This window comes from Sphaeramia orbicularis, chromosome 16, assembly GCF_902148855.1.
Source record: "Sphaeramia orbicularis chromosome 16, fSphaOr1.1, whole genome shotgun sequence".
Lineage (NCBI taxonomy): Eukaryota > Metazoa > Chordata > Actinopteri > Kurtiformes > Apogonidae > Sphaeramia > Sphaeramia orbicularis.
In genome coordinates this window covers 32,136,766-32,153,659 of record NC_043972.1, presented here as the reverse complement: position 1 = coordinate 32,153,659, position 16,894 = coordinate 32,136,766, and the positions used below count along the sequence as shown (strand labels likewise).

Sequence of the window (16,894 nt, the reverse complement as noted above, 5' to 3'; positions counted from 1 at the left end):
ACAACTGATAGTGATGAATGAGACTGTGCAACAAATTACCAGAGTGTTGTGGTATCTATTCCCCAAATATGATATTGTTTGGATTCATTACATTCCATTGGCTGAGAGCAGCGAAGATGGGTTGTCTTTCATTTTCAACAAAAGCATGTCAGTACACTCCCATCACCAGTGAAAAAAAAACCTCCACAAATATGTCATCCTCTTACAACTTAACCTGGCATCTCCTTGCAGCACCTGACTAGTGGCATGCATGTACGGTACCTCCCCTTTCAATTTTACTGCTGTAGTTGTTTTTTCCTCCTCCTCATTTATCATAACCTGTCCATTTCATTTTTTTCCTAGACCCTCCTCTTCCTCTCTACCACCACCACCTGATTCCTGTCAGCCAGTCTCTTTCCTCTGTTCCTCCTTCAGTTTTCCATCTTCACTTTTCTTTCGTAATCTCTGCATTTTTCCCACACCTTCATTTCTCTGATCCCATTTATCCATGCTTCAATCCAAACATGATCTATCCTTTCCTTCCCATGTGCAGACATGTTTCTTATCCTTTCCTCCACCTTGCTATTTTCAAACTTCTCTCCCTTCTCATGGTCTAAAACCTGTGTCCTCCACATCTGATGCCTTCCTTCTCTTTCTCCACCCTCATGATCCTTCATTTCCTCTCCTCCATTTACCTCCTGCTCCCCCTCTTCCTCTCCTCCATCCACTTCTGATCCCTTTCTTCCTCTCCTCTGTCCACCTCTGATCCCCCTTTTCCACACTTCCTCGTGCTGTTATCCCTGAGATCCCCAGAGCTGTGAGGCATGTCCCTGTGTGTGTTGCTTGTGCAGGAGCCTGCATGTGTGGTGGCCCCGGGGCAGGGATGACACAGTCCCGCTGGAATGAGAGGGAACAGAGTCTGGGCGTTCCTCTACAAACGCACTATTAAACCCACTGCAGTACACAATGAGCTCATCTTAATTCAGGTCAGATGTACATCCTTCATTCTCTTATTTTTCTTTTTCTCTTCCTCCTTTTTGGTGATTGATCACACTGTACACCTATGTTTTCCTTTACCTTTGTTTATTCTTCTATTGTAACTATACGCTACTGCTCATTCATTAGCCCTTTGGTGGATACACAAGTTAGTGTAGACCACATTTGCCTGTAGAAGGGGCATTCATCAAGACAGAACATGAGGGCACCTCAGGCATTTGGTAGAGGTCTCGTGCTCGTGCTCTCAGGACGGACCTCCTTCCTTATCATCACTTTCTGAATGCAATCTAATCATAAACAATAATAAAGGAAGTTTTGTTTAAATTGTGAAGTTCAAGAGGTCAAAGTTTGTCCCTGGAACACTCATAAGTCCCTGCAGAGGTTTACAGACGTCTCTGTTCTGGTACTTGCACAATGGATGTAGAAATCAGATGCCATTTAATTAACACGTGTTATGCAATGTACAGAAATGTTTCATTACATTGTGGAATTAAGAACTCTCAATACCACTAATCTACCATTAATGAAATGTACTACAACTGCAGAAGAACCTTAAGTGCTTGAGAGATCCTACAGTTATGAAATGATTTATCGTGACACACAGTGAGATTAAATTAGCTCATCTAGACTACGACAATGATTATAGTCTGTATTAAGCAAAGCAAAATGCTTCATGAAGCTGTTTTTTTTTTTTTTTTAAGCAAAAGAAAGCCATCCCACACAAGATCTTGCACATGGTAGATTGCAACAGTCAATCAGCATATCACCCAATTTTGCTGAAAAAACACACAGGAAGTTTATAACACATATGTCATTCTGCATTCAGGCTTTGCACGAAACTCTGCTGATCAGAATGCAAGAAGACCACATACCTATTTATGCTACTTCCCTTAAAGGCAAAACAAAGGACCACAAGAAGCTGTTGGCTTTGAGGTGTGAAACCTATTAATCTATCTATTGTTTTAAGCAACATGGGAAACATAGCCATAAATTAACTTCTGTGCACAGTAAGTGTAAAGTTGTACATATACCATGTGACTGATAACAAATTCTATATACATTTAAGTGACAATTCCAACACAACATAAAACTTGATATAAGTATAAAAGAAAAAAACATTGTCTGAAATAACTTGTCTATTTAATATAGTGACAACCCAAAGCTAGAAGACATTAAAAAAAATGAGTGGATGTGGAGATTGCATATTTAGGTTTATGCAGCAATTACTTATTGAAGCTACTGAGGAAAGAACAGTCATATAATCAAAGCACCTGTTATTCTACAATCTATAACTGAGAGAATTACTGGAAAACCACATCATAATAAACTGATACCCAGATATTTTACTGCATCTGTACTATAATTACTTCTCTCTTAACCAGGTCCATTCAGGTTGATTGTGTATATAATGGAGACGAATTCCTCCACAGAGCCAGAAAAGAAGAATGTCATTTTCATTGCGTGTGCCCACACCCATCTACCCGCACATCTCCCCTTACAAGTCAAAAGGTTGAGGTTTCCACAGAATGTTGTATCTCACATGGTTGACTAGTAATGTCCAACGTATTTAACTCTGACATAACTCAGCGCCAGATGTTTATAATTGAAAAGCAGAGTGCATTCAAATCTGTTGGACACCATTTCCCTTTGTATGATAATGATAGCCGTGACATTATGATCTGCTGGCTGTTTCTTTTGCCTGCTTTTAACACTGGTTTGTGTCAGTGTAGCTCCCCAAAGACCTTGTTTAGGGACTCAGAGCAGAAAGCAAGAGAAAAAAAAAGAGAGCGAGCGAGAGGTCCTCAGGTTTCACAGCTGCAGGCCCAGCTCAACCCTAAAGTAAATGGACTTGAGGAAAGCCAATCCTAATTGATTCCAAGCCTCAAAGCTCTTTAGTAAACATTGTGGAGCAATGAAAATGACTTGTTATCCTAATTCATTGGATGCTCACGCTGTGCATTTAGCAGAGCTGAGAACCAGGGAAGCAGATGGAACTGAGATTAAACTGATTTCATTTGGTGATTTCTACTCATTCAGACCTATATATATTCTCCACAGGACACCATGAAGAGTGTCAAGAATAAAGACTTTATATGCCTGCCCTGATTACATACATAATTTTATTTCTTTACAAGGATAACTATCCCTAAATGTCACGCAAGACATTTTGGTTAAAAATGCATTATAAGGATCAATATTTGCACAATAGAAACTGTGGATTTGACAAATAACATGTACTTTTATAGACTCACATTTTCCTCTCTAACAGCGGGTGTTGCCTTATCTCAGTAAGAGATACGAGGCATTACCACAGGCGTCAAAGGGAACTACTGATTTGACCTAAACAATCAAGGCGATTCTTTCTCCACCTAGGCAGAGCTGGACTGGTCTGTGGAGTGTCCGGCTGGTTCAGTGTGTAGGAAGTTCCTGTGGAGAGACCCTGTGTACAGAGCCTTTGGTAGGTCCTAATGGCTTCCTGTGGAAGCACTGCTTCTCACTGGAGGGGTTTCCTCAACCCTTTTTCCTGCTGATGTGAACATTTCCAGATCGGTTTTCTTTCGTGTGAATCTGCTCATCCAAAATGACCTCCCTATTCATGTTGAATACAGTAAACAGGCAACTAGGGTACTTCCCACGGGCAGCATCAAATATTACAGAAGCACCAAAATTAACCACCATCTCTCCTTTTTGACATTTGTTTTGTGTGCACAAGAAATGAAACCACCAGTCTCAAAAAGAAAGAGTGAAGGATTTGTGATCACAACAGACTGAGAACAGAAGTGAAGTGGTGTGTCTTTGCTTTAGCAAGGTGAGGAGTTTTTAATGACAGGTAAACTCAGGTGAAGCAGGCCCTGCAAAGTCTCTGTTACTGGCAGTGATTGCTGCTCCTTCAAGGGGATGAAATTCCATCCCTGTTCTCGACAAAGAGTCTGACGGGGTGTCAGTCAGGCTTAGTGATGGGCCTCCCATCCAATATTCACTAGCTCCTCAAGCTGTAAATCTACACAGGACAACCTTGACACAGCACAGGCCTAACACTGAGCCATCTCAATGTCTAACCAGCTCGCCACAGGCATGGTTTACAGTAACAAAGCTGTGGCACAAGTATGAAGATAGTTAAGTTTAAGGTATAAGGAAAGAATGAGGTCAGTGGAGTGTCCACATGAGGGAAAACCGTATGTTTTTGTATTGTAATGATCATGTTACTGAAAAATGAAAAACATCAGAAAAGGTTGGGAACTCCCAAAAAGCTGATGATAAGTAGAATGTGTAAAATCAGCAGCGCAATACATAGTAAGTGGACATGTCTGATAATGATGTGAAAGAAAATGACCATAAGTCTACAAACAGTTCTTAAAGATAAAGGACAAAGCAGCACCATATGTGTGACTGCTGTTACTGTCTACACCTGCTGCACCTTAACGGATGTACCATGGCACTACAGAAGTGTCACAGAAACACAGCTCTAAGACTAGCCGCCATTCCCATACAGTGAAAGGGACTATTTTAGAGCATGAAACGCTAAACTGTTGTAAAAGCACTCACGGCTGAGGCTTCAACAATGACCTCATCTTGTCCTCTGGGACCCTCTTTGGCATGCTCTGCTGTGGGACAATACTGAATGAACAGCAAAACATGAATCGCCAGCTCCGCACACACACTGCTCCGAATGTAACAAAACCCTGACATTACCTCAGAGACTACGAGGCGATGACAACCGGCACGGACACAAAGGGACAAGGCCAAGCCTGAGGCTGTCGCTATAACAGAGACGCACTTGAGGTGAGAGAATACATCACTAAACTTTGCAGATAATTTTCATTCTGTCGGCAGCTCTTCAAAATGCCAGAAGCAACAAACAAGACACCCTCATAATAGCGAGTGGAATAAAGATAAACATAAAAAACATTTCTTATTATTCCAGCTGCATGGTCCACTCACCCTATCTGTCGGTTTGTGGAGGGAGCCTGAGTGATGACGGAGCTGGACTGAGGAGAGGGCAGGGCCTGCTGGATCACTATGCTGGTATCGTGGTTGCCCATCCGTGAGTGGGCCTGCTGGTGCTGGCCTTGGCCTGCTTGACCGTGCAGTGAGATGCTCTGCAGTGGAAGAGAAAAGCACACAAAGTTAGGAAACTGTCAAGAGTGTCACATTCTTTCCAGTAAGTTGCAGTTTCATCACAGCTCTCGCATTATAACTGTTTGGCCTTGGGCACCATACACCCAGCTTGAATGGGTAATGAGGAACTACATAAACTATCATCTGCAGCCTTCTCATGAGTGGAGCTGCATAATGAAGACCACATTTTCAATTCTTTTACCCAATAAGACATTTTCATTGTTTTACCTCTGTTACATGTAAAGGCATATAAGTTTCCAAATAACCTTGCTCTATATACATTGTTATTACTACATATTGCAAAGCCTTACTCCTGTATCTTGGCAGCGATGCCAAGATCATTAACTTGATTTGCAGGAGTCAACGTGAAACATCCAATGGCAACAATCAAACATATAAAGGAGGATACAGTGCAGATATTTGAAATATAGAAGGTCTTTTACTTAAAACAGCTACTGACACTAATATATTTGAGGAATGTAAATATAAATACAAATCTTTTACTCATAATAGCCCTGTATCTGAATAAATGAGACAACTTCTGTTTTTCTCTGAATTTGAGCTTTCACTCTTTATCTCAGGTTAATGTGTTCTGCACTCCCAAAGAGTCTTGCTCTGACTCGCCTCCTGCTGACTTAGCAGATCCTCCAATCATAAACCACATAGGCTGGGGAGGCTAGACATGGCTGACCTGAGTGCAGACAAGCTCCAGAGCCAAACCACCCAGACAACAGCTTAGCTACAGCTTCACTGCACATCTCTCTAGACATTAGATAAGCAGTCTGTCTTGTGGTGATTTGACTAGTACCTATGTTTCAGGTAGAGGTGCCTCAGGGCTGATCTATAATGCATAAATGATCACCCCTTTGTCAAATGTCAGAGCTTTGCGACTCTGCTCTCATGCAAGAACGTCTGGCCAAGTCTTTTATTGCTGCCACAAAAGTTGTCTCAGGGGTCTGCCTTGACGTCTGGGAAGAAATAGGACTCCCTCGCTGCAAGATGACTGGAGAGCTGTTTGAAGTTACAGGTGGAGAATCTGATCTCTCTTCTCCTCACCTGTGGTGGGTGACAAATGTTCACCTGCTAGCCCTGTCTGTCACTGTCAGCAAGACTGATGTTGGCTAGGGCACAACAAGGGCCTACGACTGCATAGGACAGAAATCAGGACAAGAAAAGAGCAGTCTTGAAATCTCCTTCTCCTGCAGCTCTCCAAGCTTTGTCCTATATTGACTGAGTAGAAAGATGGCCTCTATGGAGTGTGTCCAGTATAGATGTGTCAAATGGAGTCTTTACAATGATAATTCCGACTGTGACTCACCCATTTTTGTCTGAAAAATACTGACTAGCCACAATCCCAAGTCAACGGCTAGATTTTCTTAAGTACAACAACTGCGACAAGATGGCCTACAAGGGTCTAGTTTCTTCTCAGACCACTTGAATTATAATATGTTGAAAGGTTACTATTGGTTTTTCATGCAAAGATGCCAAAATAAATTCTCCCTTCTGAGGCTTTAATACACACCTCTGTGTTCTTTGGCTAAAAATATAAAACTACGGGAAAAACAATTGTAGAGGTATACATTTCTGTGGTTATCAGCTTTTCAACTAGTGAGCAGAGTGCGGTTAAATGAGGTCTAGGTGTTTTCAGTCTATTAAAAGTATGTGCATCAGTTCAAAGTGTGTGGGCTGTTGTTAGTAAAATGACTGATGATGGCAGCAGATAACAGTTCATTACCATCTGACCCCAACCCTGTGGGTGGCTGTGGCTTTGGGTTCATCTCAACGTTTCTCAGCCTGAGGCTTTGCTTTCTGTTCCTGCAGTACCTGTTTACTGTCCTCTTCTTCCTGGGCTTTGCAAAACTCCTGTTCAATGGAGCAGTCCAGCTCACTGAACAGTCCAACCTCCTCACAGTTCTTCAAAAAGCGTGTCGGCGTGGGTGTCTGGTCTGGAAAACAAAGAAAAATAGCTTCAGAAGCAACTGATGCTTGTTAGTCAGGCTGCTCATACATCATGTTTGTGCAGCACAGGGAACAGAGTGAGACCTAAATCCTGTTTTCTTCTTTTAATGGCTTTACACACATTATATATAATATCTGCTTTCAACATTACTTGATCTTTTGGTTCTGTATAGTTTAAAGTGATACCTATTTTTATGTCTGTTATTATGTGGACCCAGAACAAGTAACATAGACCCAAATAATGACAACAAGCAAAGAATGTACATTGTTTGTTCAGAGTTGTAAGAAAACATTCATCCAATACTGTTACAGAGGGAGAGATACTACCTTTGACAGCACCATTTCAACTGATATAGTACAGATCCCACCTACTGAGTGGGGGTCTCATTTGTTGAGCTGTGGTATTCAACTTGACTTTGTGGGGGGGCACACACAGATCAGGTTTCAGACAGTTGAAGGTGATTTTAGGATCAGGCTTGTTTCAAAGGCTAAAAGCATACTTCATGCTTTGTTTATCCATTCAGGCTAGACAAGAGTTTGACTCAAACTTTCATCGTGGCCAGTGTATCCAAAATACAGTTTTAAAATAACTACAGTTTTTCCATTTGGTATGCAAAGAATAAGCATACGGTCCATTAATAGAAAGGTGAGTAATGAAAATGAATCGAAGATGCATATGATACATATATAGTAAATGTGGTAGGAGGTCAATAGTTCTAGCTGGGGGCTTGTTACCATGTGACTTTACAGTATAACCACTGACTCTTTTACCCCGAGTTCAAGGTCTCAATAAGAGAAATACTCGGCGCTGTAACTCAGGTGGTAAGGACACCCGGCCTAGAAAATCTGATCCTGCTGTCCAGCTGAGTGTAAATAATAAAGAAGACACAATCTCAGCAGCATGGCTGGAGCTGTTTGCACTTCTGTCTAGAGTGGCAGAGCAATTTCTAAGAATGGTGATCTAGACTTATGGATTATCCTTGAGCAGATACAGATGAACAAGTCACCTGGGGCCTGTACACTCCACTGTCCATAAAATATCTCCTGATATGTCAACAAAATCCTAGACATCTCTGATAAACAGACAAAGAAATCACACAAAGCAAAGTGTCACTGTACATCAACATAATGAGCTTGACATGCTCATTTCTTCATTCATACGTCAGCGTCTCTTTATCCTGCTGAAGTGTGCATAAGTGGCGTGCATTGAATAAAGCTGAGCTGCAAAGTACCATGTGTCATTCGATTTACATTACTGTAAACAACTGGTATAGACACGCCATAAAGTTTTCTGATGATAGACAAGTGGGTCTGTGCATGAGTCATCGACGCACACACACCTGCAAACACGCTACAGATTTCCTCTGAGGATTGCTGTGGTAGTGCAGTAGCTGTAACTCACCTGATAACATGTTGTCGTTCTTTATGGAGGGGAACTTAAGGGTCATCTCATGTTTGTGTCGGTGTATCATCAGATGGTCCTCCGTGGGGAATCGCTGCAGATGATGTAGAAGTGTTGTGTAATCAAAGGGAAACATAAAACTTTTTGATGTCACAGTGGGATAAGGACAAACATAAATGATAAAATGAAAGTCAGATAAAATACAACTTAAATTCTTTGATATGTTGAATATTAGGATCTGAATGCAATGTTTTTCATTTTATGATGAGCATCTCTGCTGTGAAAAGGGTCTAACAAGTGATTATAAAAAGTCAAATAATCCTGACAATTACCCCAAGTAGCCGTTTTTACGCCCAAAAATATTCTGCCTGGGTGTTGACTTCAAAGGGTATCTGTTTCTATAGGTATTTTTACACCTGCAGCTTTATTTACAGTTTGTGTTTCTCTCGGTTTCATGCTATTCTTCCTCATGCGTGAGGCAGTAACCTACTCCTCAGGTCTCCTCAATGTAGTGCTCTTCATATTACAGGCACACACAAACACACACACACACAGGCACACGCTTTGTGTTGTTTTGTCTTGACGTACTCACCTGAGAACAGCCAGGAGCGTTGCAAATGAACGGCCTTTCCTGGTCTGAGTTCATCACTCTGGCCAACTTCTCATAAAACTACAAAAGCAGACATAAGTGTTAGCTTTCCCCATCAGCTTCCAAAAGGAAAAATTCACTCACTGGATCGCTTTAGACATAAAATTGCTATTGCACATGAAACAGCTGTGTGGCTATTTTAAGTTAGAAACATACGCTTTTGTCATATTACAGAAAAGATCTTTTAAAATGACATCCAGGCTACGCTCTCAAAAAGAGGCTTTAGATGACTAAATGAAGCACTGACATACTTAAATAAACAGTAAAAGTTAAACAGATTTTTCTAATTGCTATGTTTTTCTAAGACTTAGCTGCATAAAGACAAAGTGTATGTGTTTGCATCTATTTACAGATGCTACGGAATTTGGCCTAAGTGTTGATAGATATGAGACATCCACTTTCACCAACTTTTCAATAGACTGAACTTTACATCTAAAGCATCAATTTTTCATTAATGGATGTAATTTAGTTCTTATTTTTTATACATTTCTCAGTGACAGGAACAATAGAATAGAATGCTGCAAAAGCAACAGTGCACCAGGTGTAGACAGAAAACACAGGTGTTTACTTAAAAAAAAACAAAATGAAACAAAAATAGGAGCATTATTATTTGTTTACCAGCAACTACTGCCAACTATATAATTTGACAGTAAATGCCCATTAAAATAGAGCCATAGTCATGCATCATGCTGAAACCATAATGGCTGCAATTATCATTGTAGACATTTTAATAACAAATTAAATTGAAAGCAGCTAAACTTCCCAAACTCATGGAGCAGCACCTGTAATGTGTTTAATATAAATATCATCCAGATGCGTGTAAAAATAAAGCCCTAGAAATATTATTAAATGTGACCTCGTTTACTTACAGAAACTATTATACACACAGCAGGCAGGCACAGGAAAGACACAGGCTGCTTTCGACATCCAGAAGAAAATAATGGCAAAAACAATCTAGTGTTCATTTATATTTATGGCAGGATAACAAAGAAAATGTAGCAGAAATAACAGGTGCACTTTAATAGCTTCTTAGTATGAAGCCAATAGCAACTGCATTGTTAATATTCTTTACATAAATAAAATAACTAAGCAGTAGGTAAAACAGTTCTGACTTTATAGATGTAGAATATTTTTCTGGTATGCTTTCTTGCACCTCTTTTCAGGCTTCGAAACTTAGTTAGACTTTCACTTTACATTAAAAACATATAGCTGTCATTATAGATAATACTAAGTACGTACATTAAAAAAATCACTGCACTAATAGAGCATTCTTCTGACGCTCCCTACTGTCTGAAGATCACAGTTGGCGACTGGTACCTACTGTCTCACTGTGTGTCTCTTATATATGAGGAGGCTTCAAGAAGTTGGTGGAAAAAGACATGGTTTAAATCACATGACCCTCAGTTTTACACAGATGGACTTAAAGGCTGGTATCAATGCGTGCAGAAGTGTAGATGAGTCTACATGCAGTCTAGATGGAGCATATGTTGAAAAATAAACATCATAACTTAAACCTTTTTTTCCAACTGTCCTTTTTCCACTAACTTTTTGAAGCCCCGTCATAGATGTCTTATGATTGTCCGGTGAAATGGAGTCACCACCTGCGACTCCTACAGAAGCCCAGCGGTATTTCACAGTCTAAGAACTGTATAAATGAGTGAAACAAGAGTTAAGGCAGTCTTTAGTAAGTCTCCTAAACAAGAAGCGAAGAATCTCGAGTGATAAACCAGAGCTGTGATGATGAATACTGAGGCTGATTCTCAAAACCGAACATGCATGTCTCTTAATATGGGATACACAAACAAAAGAACATTCAAGCTCCTCGCTGGAAGATTTAATCATCCTGTTGAAGTTTGCACTCAGGGACTAGGGTCTTTACAGATGTGGACACTCATAATATGCGAAACACGTCAAAGTACTAGTGATAAGAAGGAATAAGAGCAAAGAATATAGGAGGTTTTCTGCTATTATCTTCTGTCTCCAAATCTACGTAAACAAAATAAAGACTAATATTTTTTACCATCACTCCATGTGTTGTTTATCATGCATATGACCTACAGTATTTATAGAAGCAATTACTACAGTTTACACTGATTATTACACATTTAAAGCACAAAATGTAACACCTCTTTACCTGCCAGTCCTGAAATGCATCAAAACTTCAAGCCAACTGCACGTGACGTGTCCAGCATAAATCCCTTCATACATGCGTGTCTTTTTCATGGGTACAGACTATTTCCTCAAGCATAGTCAAAACACTCAAATATTGTGTTATGCTAAGCAGTGCTGTTTTCCTAACAAGCTGTACTTCATGACTGAGCCTGCAGAACAGCGTCTGGACAGGGTCTCTCTGTCAAAGAGCAATGAGCCCTGGTCTCTCTTTCTGTCACCAGTTCACTCTGTCTCTTCTGCAGGGCCCCTAAAACTCACCTGGTCTCCTGTGATACAACAAACATCGTTGATCCTGACTCTGAACCTCAACTACACTGACGCGGTGAGAAGGATTAGAAGTGGAATCTGCACAAATGCAAACTAATTTTAGGCTACATTACTATCTTAAATGCAGTTACATGGTGTTTTCAGTTGTTGGTACAAGTTTTGTTCCACAATCGGTCACAGTTTTTATTTTTAAGTCACATCTAGAAATAAATGCATCTAAATCCAATGTTTACTGATTATGTCATTAGAAAGCACTAATAAAAAAAGTAGGGGAAAGATTGCCTGTGATTTCTAATGCAAATAGACATTTTGATTTTATCTTCCTGTTTCTAAAAAGGGATCTTTCATCATTTCATCATATTTCCAAGAAATTAAAGCCATGTGACACATAAAACTTTTACCGTTACTTCTGTGAATGTCTCTGTGAATTATCCAATAGGTTTCACACTTCAAATTATCAGGACTCAACGCCCTTTCCTCGGAAGGGTCACTTGGCCGTCGTTTGATATACATGTTTTAGTTTAGCAGAGGAAATTTGGTTACACTTTACATTAACTATATCCTGATGTGAGCGAGGGGAAGGATTAGGGTCCGGAGTTCAATTTCAACAGAAACTAGGAAGGAATTCTCCAGGTAGACCATATATTACAATTTAAACAATATGGTGAGGGGAAAAAGGAAAAAGGGGATTTGGGTGTAAAGGCATTTGGGGTTAAAAGCAAGCACAAACAAGAGCAGCAATCCCAATCTCCATCCCCTCACTGCCTGCACTTTGACAGCACAAGTTCAAGGCATGATCACGGCGATGCCTGAGGCGTAGAACTCTCACACAGTGTCTGCCCTGAACTCCTGCTTCTATGCGTGACAAAAAAGACTGCTGCAATGTAAACCTCAACAGCTATCATTTACAAGTCTGAACCGCAAAACATGTAAACTCATGACAAATACAAAAATGTCTCCCTCACAGTATTAGTCACACTAAGTTTCATAGCAGTGCTGGAAAAGACACACATCTTTTGGATTATATTTCTATTCAAATGTTCAGAATTTTTATTTTATTTTTTTATTTTTTTGGATTAATAAAATAAGACTGCTGTAAACACTGTTTTGCCTGGCTATTTTCTAAGTGCTATGATCACTGTTATTTGACCCTGTCCTATTAGCACAATCATTACCAGAGGAATGTTTCACCTTGAGCACTTGTAACAGCATCAACAAATAAACTCATTGCAGGTCACATTTCATTGCTGCTATGTATGACTGGATCGCAATCAAGTGCAACAAAATATGGAGAGAATTACTTTTGCATGAAGGTAGTGCAGTGTAAGTTTTCCAGTAGGTTTAAAGTATTTTGAAGTATTTTGTATTATAACATGAGGTTCTGTATCATTTTATTGAGTATGCAATATGTGCACTTTGAGTAAGATTATGATTTATTATTTTAAGAGTAGAGGGATTGCAATTATTATCTTTATTATTATTAACTCAATATTATGTACTGTAGCTTATAGGAGTTTGACTCCTAACTATAAAACAGAGAAAGGAAAAATCATTTTGCTTTTAATAAAATTTGCACATTTCAAGTACATTACTGTCCTGTTTTTAGTATTACTTTGTAGGTGGTTTCAGATTTGGTACTCCTAATATGATCAGACTCTAACACCCCATTGTGAAGTGTTATTGATGCAGCCAATTAAAGGGGAGACAAGGTATAAAACTAGAAGCCTGCACGATAATTAATTAACATTAAAACAACGCGCATGAGAAACAAGTGGTTATTGATAGTGTTGTCACATAAACATAATGACAGCGGAGGGTAATCAAATGATTAAAAGATCTTTTTTTTTCCCCGAGCCGTGGCCACAAAGCACGCCTTGTCAGCAACCTTCCTGAAAGTAACCCTCAACATCTCAGCGCTTAATCAAATATCGACTGGCCTGCAGAATGACGTAATGTTGGTAACACTGCTGTTCATCAGAAAAAGGAACATAAATTTCCTCGGGACCAGAAGGAACACTTATTTCTTCTTAACTGGCATAACGGTAAAACCACCGCTCTATCATTTTCCAGACGATCGCTGGTGAACCGCAGCGCGCAAACAAACGCCGGCTCTGCGTATCCGTCTATCCCGAGATGGGACAGGCATGACAATGGTGCAGGGCTTCTGGGAAAGCGCACGGGAAAAACTGCAAGACGCGCTAGATTAATGTCAAGTGTAATGTAGAGAAATGCGCTGCAGTAAAGCTTTCTGTGGCATTTTGACTTGATGAATTCCTGCAGAGTCTACCTGACAGACCGAGACCGAGCAGCACTTGACTCCGCGTTCAACTTCAACAACAGTCAACAGGCCATCGAAGTGGGATGACAATGCGGACACTCCAACTAAACCAACGCGCATTTTTTACGCACTTGGTCCAATTTCCCTGCATGCATCGGTACGTTAAGGATAAGAAAAACTATCCTGGCCGTGAGTGAGGCGAACAACAAAACAAGCTGTTGCATGAAAAAGAAGGAGAAAAAAAAGTAACAAGGGTCGCTTTAACGAACGTGACGCGCATGCACGGATCCTCGCGTGTTCGGATAAGGTTTTCAACTTACCAAACAAGTGTAGAAAATGTGAAGCAGTCTCTGAGAAGAAACCACGTTGGACTGAGAAAAGATTACAATACGATCTATTTAGAGAAGCATAACGTCACCCTGGGGTGACGTCACGTGGGATTCCTGAACTTCTAAATCATTGCGGTCCGTGTAGGCGGCGCGAGCGGGGCGGAGTTACCGGACGCACGCCCAGAGGCAGCAGCGGACACTGTGGGACCGAGTGGACGGGAGTGGGTGTGGTGCAGAGCTGGATCTCCGGTCCTGATCAATTAGACATGCAAATCAGCTGATGGATCTGCGGCCCCTAATGACGCGTTTCCCAAACTTAGGGTCGGGGCCCAAAAAGGGGTGGCGGTCAGGGTGAAAAGGGCCTGCACACAATCATAACTAATAACATAGGTGAATTAATGTCCCAAATTAAAATAGTAGAATTAACCCTTTCAGGCATAGTGGTCACTACAGTGGACAGCTGTTCTCTTGTATATTCATGGATTTTGTTGTTTTAGTTCCATATCAGCGAACACAGTGGACGCTCACACTGCAAAAATCTAAATCTTACCAAGTGTATATATTTTTTTATTTCTAGTCCAAATATCTCATAACACTTAAAATAAGACGGAATCACCTAAAGAGTAACTTTTCAGTGAGATATAAGCACTTATTTTTAGACAATAGATCTGCAAAATCTGATTTCAAGTAATCTTACCAAGATAGTTTTCACTTGTTCCACTGGCAGATTTTTTTTGCTTGAATCAAGCAAAAAAAAAAAAAAAAAAGTTACTCTTTAGGTGATTATGTCTTATTTTGAGTGTGATGAGATATTTTGACAAGAAATGAGAAAAATGCACTTGGTAAGATTTAGATTTTTGCAGTGCACGCACCATCCCATACACTGCAATTCATACTGTTACTGTAACTTTACTGTTCTTAATAAACCTGATCTGCACTAACATGTTTGAGTGTAAATCAATTGCTAGTTATTGTTATTAAAATGTGATGAACAGGGGTCTTTTTAAACATTTTTTTTTTTGCATATTATCTCCATGAAGTGAGTAATGACTAGTTATAGTGTATGTTAAAATGTGAGAAAACATCTGATTATCTGCATTAAAAATGTTTTCATTTCATAGTTTTCACACAGTTTATCAGTAAATATGTTTCTTTGCTTCAAAAATTTAAAGCATGGTGTCCAGCTGTGTGGACATTTTTGCAACTCCATGAAAAATGGGGTCATCAAAACAACTTCTATCGCATTGTTTTTTTTAATGCCTCGAGGAATAAAAACACTCAGGAACAAAAAATCTTGATTATGGCTCTCACAGTTCATGCATGAAAGGGTTAATAAATTGCAATCTATATGAAATGCAGAGAAGATGTAAAAGGCAAAAATTATGTAAAAGATATAAGAAAGAAAAAGTGTACAAACTATAATAACATAAAAATGACATAAAAGATGCAACAAGATGAAAATAATCTACAGAAATGAACAAGAGACTTTCAGACATACTTTCTTAACACTGAAATTGTCTGTAAAAATGTAGACATTATAGCAATTCAAGATGTTTTTTGGTTTTACTGAACCTGTAATAGTTTGTGGATCACTATAGATGTCAGTGGGGGATTGTCACATAAGTATAGTGATGTCAGCACTCATGCTGCAACACTTAATCTGGATTGATTAGAAGCACCAATCCATATGAGTTAGTTTTCCAAAATAGCAGAGGAGTGTCCTGTGGAAAAGTTAATAATTGGTAACCTATGTGGAATGCAGAGAGGAACGAACAAGGCAAAAATTATATTCCAAAAGATGATAAGTGTTCAAAAGATACAAGACATAATGTACAAGTCCTAATAAGATTTAAAAAAAAAACATAATGCAACAAGATTGAATAGATCTAGAGAACTGAACAAGGTTTTAACAATAAACATTCAGACATGCTTTGTTGACACTGAAATAGTCAGTATAAATGCAGACATTATAGCAATTCAAGTTCTTTTTTAAGGAGATATAGGGTTGAAATTTGGGGTGTTAAGCTCAGGGAAAAAGTTCAGGGATCACTAGAAGTATAGTGTCATCAATAACTGAGACTTCAAACATCACTTAAAAGACAAACACAACGCTCATGTTGAAACTCTGGAACTGGATTAATTAGATGCCTTAACAGGTTGTTCCTGTTATACACTGACTTTTTTGTCTCTGTGATTTATTGATTAATATTTTCTGAAATTCTGTGCAAACTGAAGTCAGACTCTACTGTGGCTTCTTCCTTTTTTCATGATTTGTGTATGTTGTTCTGCTGGTAACACACTGTTAAGAGATTTTATTTAATTTTTTTAATGCTGACAAAACATGTTTCAACAAAATAATGTAAATGTTCTGTTGATCTGCAAACTTTCACTAGATTCACTAGATTTTGATCATGCAAAAATCTACAGCAAACTACGCTGAAAATGTAACATAATAACATGGTGAAAGTTCTAATTCCTATTCCTATGTTTCCCTCACATATTATTATAGTAATCCTTAATCGTATTTTACCAAAAGTCAATAAGCCTGACCAATTTGAATGAAAAAACCTTCTTTACTCATATAGAATGATAACATGAAAAATACATAATTTTCCCAACAAATACAAGGACACAAATTTAACTGAATAACAGGAACAGTGATTTTGAATGACATACTGTTTATGTCATCCACGACCAATGTTAAGGAGTAATTATGTCAGTAAATTCATCAAAGTAATACAACT

The 16,894-nt window shown here is 39.3% G+C and overlaps 1 protein-coding gene across 3 annotated transcripts in view; it reads right to left on the bottom strand.

Annotated features, from left to right (window-relative positions):
- creb5b (cAMP responsive element binding protein 5b) overlaps positions 1 to 14,250 on the bottom strand; it is a 41,545-nt gene extending 27,295 nt beyond the window's left edge. Inside the window, exons 1-5 of one of the 3 annotated variants that reach the window (XM_030158304.1) lie at positions 14,142 to 14,250; positions 9,048 to 9,125; positions 8,456 to 8,549; positions 6,919 to 7,040; positions 4,918 to 5,075 (exon numbers count right to left, since the gene is read on the bottom strand). In XM_030158304.1, the coding sequence (XP_030014164.1) occupies positions 4,918 to 5,075; positions 6,919 to 7,040; positions 8,456 to 8,549; positions 9,048 to 9,101 (428 nt within the window). In that variant the 5' untranslated portion in view covers positions 9,102 to 9,125; positions 14,142 to 14,250. Of the gene's footprint in view, positions 1 to 4,917; positions 5,076 to 6,918; positions 7,041 to 8,455; positions 8,550 to 9,047; positions 9,126 to 11,238; positions 12,520 to 13,830; positions 14,101 to 14,141 lie in introns of those variants that run through there. The other 2 variants (XM_030158303.1, XM_030158305.1) reach the window with 2 other exon arrangements.
- Between the last annotated feature and the right edge of the window lie 2,644 nt (positions 14,251 to 16,894).